General features: G+C 42.7%; 1 protein-coding gene across 1 annotated transcript in view; it reads left to right on the forward strand.

The window, feature by feature from the left end:
- Positions 1–15,051, forward strand: part of EIPR1 (EARP complex and GARP complex interacting protein 1) — a 285,709-nt gene extending 270,658 nt beyond the window's left edge. Inside the window, exon 9 of the mRNA XM_073674209.1 lies at positions 8,475–15,051. Within this exon, the coding sequence (XP_073530310.1) occupies positions 8,475–8,649 (175 nt within the window). The 3' untranslated portion in view covers positions 8,650–15,051. The remainder of the gene's footprint in view (positions 1–8,474) is intronic.
- Positions 15,052–17,695: the final 2,644 nt, after the last annotated feature.

Consider the following 17,695-nt stretch of genomic DNA (forward strand, 5'->3'; position numbering starts at 1 on the left):
GCCTTCCTGACAGACGCCTCGGCGGACTCTGTCAGGTTAAGTGCTAGAGCGGCAGGGCTTGCTAACGCGGCTAGACTAGCCCTCTGGCTCAAATGTTGGCCCGGGGACCTACAAACTAAATCCAGATTGTGCTCCATCCCCTATGAGGGCGAGTTTCTATTTGGGCCTGCCCTTGATGACATCCTGGATAAAGCAGGGGATAATAAGAAACGGTTTCCTGTCCCTTCTAATACTGCTTACTTGAAACCTTTTCGGAGTAGAAGATTTATGCATAGGAAACCCCCTAAAGAGCAGGATAGGTGGGAAGACAGGAGAAGGAAGACCAAGGGATTCCTATTTAACAAGCCCTCCAGTGATAACAGAAAGGCCCCCCAATGAAGATTTGCCCCGGGTGGGGGGGAAGGCTATCAAGTTTTCTCCCGGCCTGGGAGCTAATATCCAACAGCTCATGGATTCTGACCCTAATACAATCGGGCCTGAAACTCCAGTTCCTCAAAGTCCCTCAGAGAAACTTTATTATAACCCCCGAAAGATCTTCAAACGAGGAGCAACTAGCCTTGGAGCAGGAAATCCGGGGACTAGTAGGGAAAGCAGTCCTCCAGGAGGTCCCGGGGGGGGAGGAAGGCATGGGCTTCTATTCTCCACTATTCCTGAGAAAAAAAAACAGATGGGACATACAGGACGATTGTGAATCTGAAAAAGCTGAACAAGCTGTTGAAGGTGGAAGCCTTCAAAATGGAAACAATAAAATCTTCAATAAAAATGCTGTTTCCTGGTTGTTTCATGGCCGTCCTGGACTTAAAAGACGCTTATTATCACGTCCCGATACACAAGGACTACCAGAAGTTCCTCAGGGTAGCTGTTCCTATGGGTGGAGTGGTCAAGCACTACCAATATACAGCCCTCCCATTCGGCATCGCCGTAGCCCCAAGGGCCTTCACCAAAGTGGTTGCAGAGGTGATGGCTCATCTAAGGGAGCAGAACACCCTGGTCGTCCCATACCTAGACGACTTCCTGATAATAGGCAGCTCCTTCCTAGACTGCAAATCCCATCTGGAAAAGGTCATGGATTCCTTGACTCGCTTAGGGTGGCTTTTGAATCTGGTAAAGTCCAAGACAGAACCATGCCAGATACAGGAGTACCTAGGCGTCATACTGGATTCAAAAATTCAGGAGTGTCGTCTCCCCTCAGGGAAAATTCAAAAAATCTTAAACCTGATATCACGGGCAAAATCCCACCCGTCTATGTCTCTTCGGAAGGCCATGTCCCTGCTAGGTTCCCTGACGTCGTGCTTTCCTGGGCTCAAATACATACCAGGACACTTCAGTGGGAAATCCTAGAGGCAGGAAAAGCACTAAAAGGGCGTTTAGAAGGGCTGTTAACGCTATCTGTAAAAACCACACTTTCCCTAGAGTGGTGAGGGAACATACACAATCTGGCCCGGGGGATTCCTTGAACAATCCCGACACCACAAGTCCTGACCACAGATGCAAGCCACGGGGGCTGGGGGGCCCACCTCAACAACCTGGTAGTTCAGGGGGTCTGGACAGAACGCCTGAAACTAATGTCCTCAAACATGAAGGAGCTCCTAGCAGTAGAGCAGGCACTCCGGGAGTTCATGTACACACTACAAGGACATCACGTGAGGGTCTTGTCAGACAACCTAGTAGTAGTGGCATACCTGAACCACCAGGGGGGTACACGGTCCCATTCCCTAATGCAGACGACAGAGGTCATCTTTCACTTAGCCGAGGAGAACTTACAATCCCTATCCGCTCTACACATAAAAGGGGTAGAAAACCGCACCGCAGACTTTCTGAGTCGGACTCAGTTGAAGCCGGGCGAGTGGGAATTAAGTCAGGCGGTTTTTCGGCAGATTGTACAAAGGTGGGGCCGGCCCTCCATAGATCTGTTTGCCAGCAATCAGAACAAAAAAACACGCTCTTTTTGCTCCCTAGATCCCAAAGGGAACCCGGTAGCCGTGGATGTCTTTATGATCCCTTGGAATTACCCTCTAGCTTACGCTTTTCCTTCGACCGCTCTGATTCCAGCTGTTCTTAGGAAAATCAGAGAAGAGGAAGCGAGGGTAATCCTAATAGCTCCCTTTTGGCCAAAGAGAGCATGGTTTTCATGGCTGAGGAGGTTGTCAATCTCCGATCCATGGGTTCTCCCGGAGCTTCTTTCTCAGGGTCCGGTCCTCCATCCTCAGGTGTCAAGCTTGCACTTGACAGTCTGGAATTTGAGAGGGCTCTTCTGAAAGACAAAGGTTTCTCCCCAAATTTGATCACCACACTACTTCAAAGTAGAAAACCAGTCACCACCAAACTATACAGGAAAACCTGGAAGAAATTCCTTTCAGTCTCAGGTTCCAGGTTGGGTGGGGAGGTTCCGTTGACTGCTATCCTGGAATTTTTACAGTGGGGTTTGGAGCAGAGCCTGGCCACAAGTACCTTAAAAGTTCAAGTTGCAGCCCTGGGAGCGCTCTATAATTTTGACCTAGCCAAGGATAGATGGGTATCTAGGTTTATTAAGGCATCTACTAGATCCCGTCCTATCCCATCCCGAAATACTACACCCTGGGATTTAAACTTGGTCCTTTCAGCCCTAACGGAGGCACCTTTTGAACCCCTGTCAGAAGCATCCCTAAAAACTCTGTCTCTAAAAACAGCACTCTTGGCAGCTCTCACATTCGCACGTAGGGTTAGTGATATTCAGGCCCTATCGGCGGGCCCCCCCTTCACACAAATCTTGGAGGATAGGGTTATTCTGAAAACTGACCCTGCCTATCTACCAAAAGTAGCGTCAAGATTTCCCAGGTCCCAGGAAATCACCCTCCCTTCTTTCTGCCCTAACCCTAGGAACACGAAAGAGAGGGTCCTGCATACACTAGACGTCAGAAGGTGCCTAATCCAGTATCTAGAGGCAACACAAGAGTGTAGGCAGGATAGTTCTCTCTTTGTCTGCTTTCAGGGTCCTCGTAAGGGGAAGAAAGCTTCTAAGAGCACGCTGGCCAGATGGATAAGGGAGGCCATCACATTATCTTACTCCTCACGTGGAGAAGCTGCCCCGGAGAAACTGAAGGCCCACTCAACAAGAGCGGTGGCAGCCTCCTGGGCGGAGAAGGCCGGGTCTACGATAGAGCAGATATGTGGAGCGGCAACCTGGTCTTCCCCCTCTACCTTCTTTAATCACTACCGGCTAGACTTAACCTCTTCTTCAGACCTTACTTTCGGGAGAAGGGTTCTGGAAGCTGTGGTCCCCCCTAATGAGTCACTTCTCTGCAATTCTCTCCGTGGTGCCGTCATGGGGGAAGGAGACAGGCGTAGTTACTTACCGGTAACGGGATTTCTCAGAGCCCATGACGGCACCCGTACATTCCCTCCCTTCACGTGTGGGTGCGCACGCTTATTGGTTAATTATTGTAGCCACGTGGTGTGTCTAGCGAGGTCTTAAATTGTAAAATTTTGTGTTACTAACCTGGTGGTCCTCTCATGCTCTGTAAACAACTGATGCGGGAGAGAGGCACCGCCCTTTTATCTGTAGGTTTCCTGTCCTTGAAGGGCGGATCTCCTCTCTCCGTGGTGCTATCATGGGCTCTGAGAAATCCCGTTACCGGTAAGTAACTACGTCTTTTGCTTCCTCCCCTGGCCAGGAGATGGTATGATCAGACCATGTTCATGCATGATCAGACACAGCCATTACACAGGACATATCAGGGGCACATTTATATCCCCTTTAAGAATACCTTCAGACACCACATGTTGAAACGTACATACAGTTGCTTGCGAAAGTATTCACTCCCTTGACTTTTTACCTATTTTGTTACATTACAACCTGTATGTAAATATTTTTGTAATCCGATTTGTGTGCGATGCATCAGCACTAAATAGTCTAAGTTGGTGAAGTGTAGTGAGAAAAATAGGCATAAATTACATTTTTGGGATCAAATAAATAAATTTTGGCATGTGCATATATATTGACCCCTTTTGCGATGAAGCCTCTAAAAGTTTCTGGTGCAAGCAATAACCTTCATAAGTCACATGCTTAGTGAAAGGAAGTCCACCTGTGTCACATGTCTATCAGTATATATAAGTCACGCCACAGAGGCTTCAACACCATGAAGACTAAGGAGATCTCCAAACAAGTCAGGGACTAAGTTGTTGAAAAGTACAAGTCAGGGTTGGGTTATAAGTATCCAAAGCAACTTGCAGCTGTAATTGCTGCAAAGGAGGCTCTACAAAGTAAAGACTTTAGGGGGGTGTGAATAGTTATGCACACTGAAGTTTTCTGTTATTTTTTCCTATTTGTTGTTTGCTTCACAATAAAAAGATAACCAAATGTTTACATGAACTGATTCAAATCTTCAAAAAAAAAAAAACCGTGAAATTCCAGGTTGTGTGGTAGCAAAACGCGAAAAAAATCACAAGGGGGTGAATACTTTTGCAAGGCACTGTATACCCTTATCTATCCAGCTCTAAAATTCCTCTAATTTATAAAACGCTAAGTATGTATTATTAAACCAAATAGGGGTGTATACATTACAGTCTCCCATACCCATTATGTGTTTACCTCTATCCCAGACCTTATACAGTAATGCAAATGTTGGATGCAACACTTTCTTACCTATACAATTACTTGATTCAATAATATGAATGGGGGTTTTCCATGGTGTTCCTGTAGCAATCCATCTCATATTATTTGAGTTTCCATCAAATTCCCACCCACTAAGATGCTATAGTTGGGCTGCCAGAAAGTACAATAATGCATTAGGGATTGCCAAACTACCTGACTAGTACAGCACCTTTTAATGTGTAGAGGCCACTGCCAACTACAAGCTCCTCTTTTACTAAATAGGAGGCGATTTGTAGTTCCCAGTTGTGGTCACTACACTTTGAACAAAGCTTTGCTCTTCAGCTCCATTGAGTGTTTACATTCACCCACCACAGGATCTAGTAATAGCTGATCGGTGGGTGAGCTGGGAGTAGGATCCTCACTAATCTGATACTGATCAGTACTATATGGCTGGACAACCCTTGAATCATATTGAAGATAGTGACTTCTTATATTTATATTCTACATATACTGATAAATAAGAGGATATACAAGATATAATATAAGAAATATACTATAAAAAGGAAAGCTGAAATGTCAAAAACCTAATCAAGCCTGCTTTTGTTGTTTTCTAAGGGGGCAAACTCGTTATATTATTGCCCCTGCTTGCTAGAAGTAGAAGGTTGTCAAGGTCAATGTCCAATGTTACTTTATTAAACAAATCCAGAACCACTAGAGCTTCCCTTACACTGGTGGACCCAACATGTCTGTAACACTGACAACCCATTCATTTTAGTAAATATTGTGCAATGCTTCTTTTCTCCTCTGGAGGTGTTGCAGGGAAATTGAGCACTTGATGCTAAGTTTAGTAACACCTACATGGTATGGACTGCAGCAGTGGGACTCAATGTGCTCTATGTATCATTATTTTCTAAAGTGAACAATCCCTTTAACCTGTTTTATTTGGTATTCTTAAGCTTCCTATATATTAATAGAAAAAAAATACTAATCACATAGATGTTGATCAATTCTTTGTAACAGTGTATGGAATATCTCTGATGTTGTTTGATATGTGCTGGTTAGATGTAATACCAATCGTATCATTTGATGTAAATCTGAATAATGTGGCCTCCGACGTTCAGTAAATCCTGACACATGACGGCTCCATAAAGCATTCTATAAAAAGATTCAATCTCTGCCAATGTCAAGAAAAGCTTTAGGTAGAAGCATAAGACGCTGCCTGTGAAGAAACCTGCCCATTTCACAGTTTTAATACCAGAACTGCTCTAAGCCACGATAAATGCTCGCACAGGAAAGCGCTAGAGACAAAGCATTTGAAACAATTTCACACTGTATTAAACATGCACGTTTTACCATAATTCTAAGAAGCAAAACAAAATCAGTGGCAGTGTTCGAGAAATGTATGTCTGTTTCCTCTACTGCTTGTTAGGCCGCCGCACTCAGACGTTAGTTTTTATCACTGATCAAACTGACCCAATATTTTGATCAGATTCTGATCAGCGTGTGGTCCAAGTATCATCACTTTTTCTCGTACGTCGAGAAAAAAAAAAAGTTTCTCCACCCTCCTTTCTGACCGTACGTGAAAATCGTACCACAGTCGGATGTCATCCGAGTGTGGTCCAGTTTGACCAATAGACTGGCATTGCCGATATTGATCTGAATGGACGGGGAACAATCATGGATATGTGAATGGCCCCATAGCACTTGTACCTGTGATAGTATATCTGTGAAAATTACGGATAGCACTCATACATGAAAATCGGACCATTGAATCATTGAATGAGGCTTAACGATGAAGTCTTTCCCCGACCACTAATGGCCGATCAGCAGTGTCATGTACCGTGTCTGTTGTCCTGGAATAATAACTCTACTTTCTAGTGCTGTATATTTTATTCTTGCATATTTCAAGTGAATGCTTAAAGGGTCTGTCTTATGTTCTGTCTTAAGGAGTGCAACACTCCTCTGCCCCCTGGTTCTTGTTTGCTGGGGGTGGTGAGCTCCTGTAGTTTGATAATTTGGGTACGTTCGCACCATTGCTCTGAACTGAGCACTCTCCAATGCTGCTAACAAAGGCAACTTTAACTCTGCAGCATGAACGAAGCTCAGAAGTGACTGAGGCTGGTTAGTTCCAGCAATCTGGCCAGCTTTAGAGCGGCTCTTGCAGACTCTAAAGCATAAAGCGTGTAATTGGCACGTGCTCCTTGCCTAGGTAAACGGCTACCCTAAGACTGCAGGGTGGCCGGCAACCTAGGCAATGAGCTGTACATGATTAGAATTAAAAATTCTTCCATTCTTAAGAGTGGAGAGGATTTTTAATAAGCGGTACCGTAAATTGCAAGGTTTTTTTTTACAAGCTCTTTGCAATTTTACCCATTAATGAAGATGAGGCCTTTAAAAATGTTCATTAGTCTTTATAAGGGCCTGTCATGAAATTTGTGGTTTTCTAACTACTACCAGAATGCTAAAGGGTTAATATATACCTTTGTAAGAGTCCCCCTGTTGAGTTTGCTGCTATTACTTGAATGGAGAAATAGAAGTTGCATAAAATTACCATGCTCCGTTCTCAATAGTCATCTGGGAGGAGCTGCAGTAGTGAATAGTCGTGATCTCCTGGATGTTAGCCTGCAAGCTCTGCCTTGATTGCTGATGGTTTGGGGTATGATGTCAGCGCTTCTATGCTGAGCTAGGCATCAATCAAAGCAGAGTGGGCAACAATTAGGAGACCGTAACTAATCACCAAAGCACCACCGCCCAGATGACTATTGACATTTTTAAACTTCAATTTCTCTATCCTAGTAATAGCAGCTCTTTCAACAGAGGGTGGTCTACCTAGGTTTTATTGTGCTCTCCATTAGATGGTGTCAGGGAAGAGAACAATCGGCATGTTGGCATTTCTTCACCCAGTCTTCTTGCTTTCACTGTTGTGTGGCAGCGCTGTAATATCCTTTCCCCATAAAGAACCACCAAACAAGCTTTTTCTCGACAATTGGTCTGATATGTATGGCTAGCTTTAGTCCCTTCAGCTCGATCTCGAGCCATGGTGACTTGATGGATTAACGCTCTGTAGGAATATCGATCTTGTGCAAGCCTAGATAGGTCCATCAGGATCTTCTCTGCCATTATCTTGATTGCATCTGGTTGCAGGTCTTTTTTTTCTGCCTTGTTCCTTCTATTCTTCCGACCATGGTGTCTTTCTCCATTGATTGTACTTTTTGTATGATTTGACTAAAGTCGTAGGTTGGTGATCCTTGCTTTGAGTGACATGTCTGACTTGATTTGTTCCAAAATTGATTTTTTTTTTCTTCTTGCCATCCATGGTATTGATAACCTCTTTCTCCAGCACCGCATTTCGAAAGCGTTGAGTCTTCTTCAGTCTTGTTCCTTTATCATCAAGGTTTCGTATCCCTCTACATTAAATACATGCATTCTTGGCTTGATCATGCATGCATCTGTATGGCTAGGTCAGGAGTGATAACGAATGGCCGAACGAGCTCTTGGCCACTTAGACACTGTCTTATTTGTATGGACACCTTGACATAGTTTCTTCATATTCTGCATATAATAAAAATTGCTGAAAATATGACGAAGAGTGCACTATTGTTGGGATCAATTGCCGTTTCCCAAGTCTTCATTATGACCTTTTCTATATTCTATAATATTTTTTTAAACTTTTTAACACCTGTCATCCTTTTTCACAATGGCTAAAGTGCCCAAACAAATTAAAATGTTCCTCATTGAAATAAAGTATCCATGTGATCTATAACCTCAGGGTGTCCTGACAATGTTTGACACTTTTTGTCATTTTTTTTGTTCCATGCTTACAATTATGTGCTCGACAAGTACGCAACATTGTGTTTTTCCCTTTGAGTTAATTGTATTTTTTTTTTTGTTTCCCTCTTAGAACAAAAGAGCCTCTCCAGGACAGTATAATAGCTACCTACGAAGAGCATGAAGACAGTGTGTATGCCGTGGAATGGTCCTCTGCAGACCCCTGGCTCTTTGCTTCCTTAAGTTATGATGGAAGGCTGGTTATTAACCGAGTCCCAAGAGCACTCAAATATAACATACTGCTGTAATTTGTTCGTTTGAGCTGAAGTGATTGCATGTCACTGACAGCTTATTTCCTGTAATTTGGAGACTCGAGAAATGGGGATCTGAAATATGTTATTATATTTGTTTATTATAGAGCTTTGTAATAAATGACCAAATCTTGGTCCAGGCCTGACCTTTTTTAGATTGTTGTGTTTAGACACTAGGATCCTAATGAAATAGAAGTCATCTAAGGACTGTCATCTGGGTATTTGTTCTTTTATTGGAGACTGGGCACTGAGCACCTGGAATATTTCTACATATCCGACACAGCTAATTTTTTTTATATAATGGTGCATTGTGTAAAAAACTAATTTATAATCATGTACTCGCTATTTGCTACTTGTGTTTCAATAGTCAAATGCAGTTCCTGTGAGTAGTCACACAGTCAAGTCTAAAGCCGTATGTCCTGAGCATGTGCAGGAAAGTGAGATCTACTTGCTTTGGATTTACGCATACTCTGCACGTGTCTGGTGCCATATTATCGAATTTGTGGAAAGATGATGGTCAACCGGCTCAACTAGTTAGTATCAGACTTACTCCTAAGTTGTCTATTGTACATAAAATTGACCACCATTCACTATTGAGATCCTTTTGAATAAAAAATAGAAGAATGGTCTACGTATCATCCACTACCTTAACTTCTTCCAAAAATGTTATACCTTTTTAAAGTTGTTCTCATCCCTGTTCTGCATTACTTCATTTAAATTGCTCAACCCCGGGTTACTGATGTGCGTGGAGGGCTTGGAATTCCCTCTTTAGACACAAATCTTATGGTGGACTTGGACTCCTTTACATAAATACAACCAAGCTGTTAAGATTGCTCGGCTTACACTATATTAGGACCCTCTGGAAGCACCACTTTGGCTTTCAGTGGAAGCCTCAGTCCTTTCGATTCCTCCCCACTTCTGAACTTTTATCACCATCCTGCTAATGAAACATTCCCTTTATGTGTGGGATAGCGTAAAGAACTCTTCAGGCCTCATCTCTCTCTCAGTAAGCCAAGCAGCATTGCTGGGAAACTAGCCAACTTTCTGGTGTCTTTTAGGGCTTGGAGACTGGCCCTCGTCCACAAAACCTTTCAAATAATTTTAACAGAAAAGAGTTAAGGCCTTTCGTGACTTGTATGAGCAGCTCATCTTCCCCAATAGCAGATTTTTCTGGTACCTTCAAGTTAAACATACTTCAAAACATTTTAATTCAGTTTTTCATGATTTACATAAATTGCTCAAGATTAGGAAATGACATAAAAAGGCTCACTGTTGAATACTCTGCTGCACTGGTGGTCCTCCCCAGTTGTATAGTGAAGATGTCTTGCCCATCATTATGACCTTTATAGTCAATCAGTAGTCATTTACCACATTTGCCAAGTACCTACTGATTCATCATGTGAATGATGAATGAATTATAATCACTGAAGGACTGACAGGGACCTTTGGATGGGAAGTAGTTAATTGGTAAATAAGTTGTTTTTTTGTTTTTTTTTTTACTTTTCCGTACTCTTGGGCAATTTATACAAACTCACCGAAAACCTTTAGAAGGTTATTCTCAAGTTTTATCTTGAGCAGCACAAAGGTTTCCAGCCTCTTTAACTTCCTTGTTGCAGGGGAAGGGACAGCACTCCTCTTTGAGTAACAGTTCTGGTTCAGTAGCTTCATCCTACTGCTAAGCTTGTGCTATTGTGACACATTAACGGTCTGTCGGTACTTGATCAGAAGTCTACACTGTTATCCCTAAATTTTCATAGAGACATAAATAGGTCTTTGAACAAAGCACATTGCTCAGGAAACTGAGAGCAGTGATGAGATCTGCTCTGGAAAATTCTGATCCAGGGGGCTAGTGATTTTGCATTATTGTTAACAGCGGCTCGGTCAGGAGCTGAGAGGGAGGGGGAGGTGAGATGACAACTGCTGTATAGAAATCAGTGGGCTGGAGATAGGTGGCTGATATTTCAAGAGTTAACTCTTTAGCCTGAAATGCATCTACTGGACCAGGCTCTCGTGACTAATATCTTTGCCAACAAGATGTACATTAGTTAATATAAAAGCTCATTGCAGGATAATTAAAAAGCAAGTCAGTTGCAAACTTATTTTTATGCTACCTAACTAAAGCAATTTAATAACCTGACAATACCTCTGTAACTTTCCTAGAAGGTGATGATCTCCCTTTGAACAAATATAGAAGAACCCACATTCACCTGGTATTATTTCCACTATATAGTTGAACTTTACCTACACATTTGTGTAATATATGCAACATTGGAGTCGGATTTGGCAACAGTTCTGCAACTGAACTAAGGTTATTGATATGGGACTTCGACTCTAAATCTCTCCTAAGCACAAACTACAAGTTTTTAATGCGCTGGTACCTAACTTTTTCCTGAGCATTTGTTGACTGTTCCCCTCATTGTTTATGAAGCTGTCTAGCTCTAGGTGATATGTTCCTGCCCAAAGGTTGTTTGCCTCTGGATAAATCAAACTACAGCAGCTAGGAAAAAAAACATTGGACAGATGTCGCCCGTGGTATGTGATCAACAAAAAAATTCATATATTCTTCGGGATAGTCAGGAATAATTTAGGCAAATCTGGGCCCATGGGTGGGATCACATTCAGTATATTCCATAAGTAAACTGAACAGTCCTATTAAGCCATAGATGTTCTTATTTTAGAGAGAACAGGAGAATCTTATTGTCGCATTTCACCAGCCTTTACATTTCATTGGCCTGCTAATATTTTGTCCTGCCTGTCCAGTTTTCTTGTTTATCCCTCTTTTGAAAGTTACCGCAAAGTTCACGTGCATCTATTTAAGCATTTTCTTTTTTTTATTTTATTTTCCCCGCATGATACTGCCTGCCTATGTTTCGGCAACATCATGCAGGGGAAAAAGTAAATGCCCCCCCAGAGCAAAATCTTTTGTTATAGTGGAAATTAGCATGTAAACTTTACAAACTAATATATCTCCACAATGGAGGTGAAAAATAACCCCCAAAAAATGCTTTATTCAGATCTTCAGCCATTTTTATCATGTTTGGCCAGTTTTAAAAAATGCTAAAAAGTCCTCTTTAACCTATAAAACACTACTTCGCCGGGGATAATTTATAACTTGGGTGAAGGTATTTAAATGTTCCAATGGGAGCAAATATGATTTTTTTTTCTCGACGAGGGCCCATAATATGCTTAATTTGTTTTTTAGGTTTGTTTTTTTTCTAGTGACAGAGTTAACAATTTTTGTTCATGGCAGATTACAGTGTTTTGATGTAGGTTGCTAGTTTTTCTAATTTTTATAAAAAAGTCCTAAAGCCTAAAACACAAATGACCTAATAGCTTTATAACATAATGTATGTATTGCTGTATGTAGCTGAAGAATCTTTGCAGTTGATGAGCACTAAGAATGGATGATAATTAGGCACCAAAACACATTAGCTTGTAGGCTGACCCCGCCACTGTAGATAAAGCTCTAGTTGGGGAGCTTTTCTTTAAAATTCTATTACTCTATGGGTGCTTTTAGCTATCGGCATCAGATGCCTCCCCCTAAGAAAATTACAAGTGGGTAATGTGCACAAATAGACTCAATCTCAGAAAATTTTGCCTCCTGCAGTCAGGAAAGGATGCCACCTGGGGCGAGGTTTTTCCCTTATCTTCCCTAATTCACCCCTGCTGTTACCTTGGATATTTTTACACACTACTTGTATAATATCATTAGCTGAAAGTATACACTAATTAGACAATGTATCTGCTTTTTAGAGTACTAAACCCAACCATAGGGTTACTGATCCTACCAAAGGGATATACCTGAACTAACATTAGAACACAACTGGGAGAGGGATATCAACCAATCTTAATTTTCATGTACTGGCAAATATACGGTAATCATTAACAATCTTTAATACAATGTGGAAAACCACAGACAGACAGTATAGCCATTGTGGCACTGCTACAAATATACTTGTAACCTTGTATTCAAATGTATCACCAACCATGTCCTATAGATCATCCAATACCATCTTCATTTTTCTATCACATTATTATTATATGAATATATCTATATATATATATATATATATATATATATATATATATATATATATATATGTATATATATATATATATATATCGATATACACATTTATATTATATGACTAAATCGATTGGAATATGTTTAATTTATGAAAAGTATTCTTTATTGTATAATTTATGTATCTCTATACTTACTATGTTTCCTAACATAAGTAAAATGAATGAAGAAATTCCTAGATATATGCCATTAGAGAGGGAGCAGCAATATCAAACATAGACCAGGAATAAGCAAGCGTGCTTTCTGTGGAAAAAATAAATGTAAAATATAAAGCTAGTTTGGTACCCAACCAACTTAGTGATTAGTAGCAGAGGGGTAAAACTAATGAACTTTATTAGAAATAATTAAAATCAAACCCAAAGTGCAATAGGTGCACCACATGTATAAAATATACTATATTGTACTAAGAGAAGACAGGTATAATTAGATACCAATAGGGCTAAAAATTGTCCCCAAAATTTTGGGGGCAAATAAGACCCTAACTGAATATGATCCTATACTGTAAACATGCCCACCTTGTAAAGGTGAGAGGGTAGAGTCCTTACTTAGATGAACTCAACAAACAGATCATATCAAAATTAGCAGGATTCCAAACCAAAATGTAGGACACAGGCGGCACCAAGTTCATTATGCGGTGTCTACACTCTAAATATGTTCATGCGGAACCGACAGGCTAAATTAATACATTGTAGATCAGCCAGACAAATAATTAGATTTGAGGCAAACCCTATAAATCGTGGTTTGACTATACACAAAACCACACATAAATAATTCCACCATACATTGTGGTATGGAAAGAGTACCATCCGCTCATAAGATATATAATATCAACTTATCTGATCTGCGGTATTTTAATAGGTGGGCTCCCGACGCGTTTCCCTTTAGTCATATAGTTAGATACATAGGATGGTTGACGTGATCACAGAAAGTGACCATAGTGCAATTTATGCATGTGCTGCACGCTGGTAAAAAGCGGCGCGCTTCCGGATATGACTCAATATCCTGTGCGCGACCCATAGTGGTGCCGGGTGTGAGACAACATCCGGTCGATGGACCGCAAGTGGAGCGCATAGCTTCTGCTCATGCGCAGACGGTAATGAACGGATTTCATTATTCATACCTCGCGCTGGCAGGGGGGCGTGTTTGCTAACCCACGCCCACCACAATGACACTCCGGATGCAGAGCTCCTTTCGATATACCTGCATCACTACTGATATGATCTAGAGAGCTCACATTGAAATACTTGTGAGATCATGAGGGATCATATACCACAGAGTAAAGTGCAGTGCCTAGTCACGGTAATTAGATAAATACAGAAACGTCAGGATCACCAAAACCCAAGAATATATATGATATGAGTTACCTCAAAATTGTAAAGCAATATAAACTCAAAAAGTATACATGGTGGGGGCCCCCGAGCTCGTATGGACCCGAACGGAGTGAAGGGTAAAAAGGGTAGAAGGACGAGGTGGGAAGTGAAGGGAGAGGGAATAGCAGAGGAACTAAAATGGCCCTGGCGGCTAGCTAATCTTGATACTGGCCCTGCCTGTCGTGGAGGTTGGCACCCCCACTCCTCGGCGTCTGGCCTTAAACCAGCTAGTCCTTAATAAAGCCCTCTCACTACAAAAAAGGAATGAAAGATAGCTGCTCATTTAGACCATGTGGTTGCAACGTTTTTAGCCAGAAGATCCATTTACATTCTCTCTGTAGAATCTTTTGGTCCCAATTACCTCCTCTATCAGGAGGTTTAATCCTATCAATACCCATAAACTGAATGTACCTGGTATCTCCATTGTGTGCTCCTTTAACAGGAGCACACAAGACAGCAGAGAAAGACCCTTGAGAAAGCCGATTAGATTACACGCGAAACGCGCGTTGGGAAGCGGCTCATCCCCTCTATCTTCTGGCACATTGGCCTAGGGTAAGTACTGTCACTTGCCATCCTCCTCTACTGTGGTCTTTTCATGCCCCAATGGGGGTCTTTCTCTGCTGTCTATTGGACTACTATGGCTGAAGTACCTATCAGTGATTGAACAATTATAATATTGCCACAGTCCACAGTTTATCTGCAGAGCCCTACCCAGTCGAGTCTAATTGCCACAGTGAGGGTTCTAGGGGATTCATGGGTGCGAGCTACACTTTTTGATGTGTGATTACTATTTTGGCATGTATCCCCCGCAATCCCCCCCCTAGCTCTGCCAGTGCCCGCTGCTATTTATTCAAGCCCTCTTGCACATGTCTTTTTATTATGTGTCTTGTTTTGTCTTATACTTCTTGTTAATAAAATTTATACATTTTTTATCTTCCAACAAAAGCTCCATTTTCTCTTTTCGTGGTATATATGTTTTTGGAGTCTAGTACTTGTAATTGCACACAGTCTGTGGCTCTTACTGTGTGCTCTAGGGCAATATGCCTTTGGGATTTCTTGTTGCATATATTTATACATGTAAATGAGATCTCTTCTGAGGCATCTTTTTTCTAAGCTAAACAAGCCCAACCTTTTCAACCTCTCATCATATGAGAGGCCTCCTTCCCTTGTAATAATCTAGTTGCCGCCTTTGAACTGACTCTAACTTCTGAATATCCTTTTTAAAATGTGGAGCCCAAAACTAGATCCTATGTTCTGGATGTGGCCTCACCAGTGATTTATAGAGGAGTAACAATACGTTGGGATCGCGGGATTTTATCTCTCTTTTTATACATCCTAACCCGGAGGTGTATCTAGGTTTTTCTGGCACTTGGGGCAAGAATTCAGTTTGGCGCCCGCGCAAGCACATATGTGATTTGCACACTTAGTCACGTGCCGACAAGCTGCTCTTCCTAATTCTCTCAATGTTCAGTGAAAAACTGAGAAAAGCTCGTTGTCACGTGACCATAAGTATGAAAATCGCATATGAGTGAAGTAGCCATGTGATGACTGCTGGAACCTGCAAGCAGAGCTGAATCCTGACAGTGAGTATATTCTCCCCCAACACTAAATCTCCCCCCTCCGGGCGGTCAGAGCTTCTATTGTACTTGGGTCTGTGTATCCCCTGGCACATCACTCCTGGACAGCCACGTGTACCACCTGGCACACCACTCCTGGGCACAGTCCTGTGTACCCCCCAGAACACCACTACTGTGCACTATCCTGTGTATCTCTCACCTCCCCCCCCCCCCCCGATACACCACTGCTGGGCACAGTCCTATGTACCCCCCGACACACCACTCCTGGGCACTGTCCTGTATATCCCACCTGTGTCACCATTCCTTGGCACAGTCATGTATACCCCCCCGGCACACCACTCCTGGGCACAGTCCTGTGTATCCTCCCTGGGTCACCACTCCTGGGCACAGTCCTGTGTATCCTCCCTGGGTCACCACTCCTGGGCACTGTCCTGTGTATGTCACCTGGGTCACCACTCCTGGGCACTGTCCTGTGTATCCCACCTGGGTCACCACTCCTGGGCACAGTCCTGTGTATCCCCTAGCAGGTCACATTCCCCCATGCAGGTCTCATCACCCCATAAAGCAGTTCCTACAGTAGCAGCTTCTGCACTCACCTGCATCATAGAAGGTGTTCAGCATCGTGGTATCCCCAAAGTTGACGCTTGTTGAGTTGCGCCCCATCACTGTCACAGGCGCGGCACAGGCAGTGCAGTCCGCCAGATCCTGGCCTGCCTCCCATGGCTGCCTTTATGCTGTCATTCAGCACATAGACTTCAACTTAACACAGCAGGTCCTGTGGTGTACAGGGGGGGCACATATTGGGAGGTTGCCCTGGGGCTCTCCTGATGCCGGAGGAAACAGCCCGCTCTTCTGCATGCCGGCGAGTGATGTCAACAGCGTAATCACGCTGCTGACCCGGCGACCGGTGGTCAGAGCTTCAATTGTACTCGCGTCTTTTGGACGTGAGTACAATTGATCACTGGGAGCCGGCGCTCTGTATGTTCTGTGAGTCGGCTGACAGCTTGCCAGCCAGCTCAGAGAATGGTCGAATCCCAGTGTGGGGGGCATCAGAATGTAGCCGCTGAGGAGACACTACGGACCGCTGCATTAGGTGGCCCGACTGCGCCCCCTTGCCCGCCGCACACAGGAAAGATGCCCTGGCTGCCCTCCCCTAGATATGCCGTTGTCCTAACCATAGACAGACGTATTGCCAGGGCCTTTTCTATTATCTTAAAATTAGTTGGTAAAAGGGAGATACAGTGGATGGAATAAGTATTGAACATGTCACCAATATTTCTAAAGGTGCTATTGACATGAAATTCTCACCAGATGACAGTAGCAACCCATCCAATCCACACAGGCAAATAAATCAAACCATAGATTCCATAAATTAAGTAATGTGTAATAATGATAAATGACACAGGGAAAAAGTATTGAACACGCTTACTGAAATGTATTTAATATTTCATACAAAAGCCTTCGTTGGTGATGAAGCTTCAATACGCCTTCTGTATGGAGAAACTAGTCGCATGCATTGCTCAGGTGTTATTTTGGCCCATTCTTCCACACAAACATTCTTCAAATCCTGAAGCTTTCGTGGGCTATGAACTCTGAGCTTTAGTTCCTTCCATAAATTTTCTTAGAAAATTGGTCACATGTTCAATAGGTACATAGCGCTGTATGTCATATGGAAAATTTATCAGCTGAAGGATAGTGAAAAATTTGTCCTGCTTTGGCAACCCTGGATTCTCTTAAGAGATCCACCCAACTTTTTCAACATTAGACATAAAATACCTACTCCACTTCTACATGGCATTCTTCGGCTATCCTTCTCCTTCCCTTCATTTCATAGCTTTCTTTCAGGGTATCCAGATACTCATGTTGATGATGTTTTATTGCTTCCTTCCCTGGCCAGGAGCTGTGGCATGATCGGAACATGTTTCTGTACGGTCAGACACAGCCATTACGCAGTACACCGTACACAGCAGGGGCACAATTTATAAAATTATCTCGGCTCATGAACATTTTTT

Source organism: Phyllobates terribilis, unplaced genomic scaffold, assembly GCF_046119375.1.
Source record: "Phyllobates terribilis strain yellow unplaced genomic scaffold, ASM4611937v1 Scaffold_3__8_contigs__length_932513732, whole genome shotgun sequence".
Taxonomy (NCBI): domain Eukaryota; kingdom Metazoa; phylum Chordata; class Amphibia; order Anura; family Dendrobatidae; genus Phyllobates; species Phyllobates terribilis.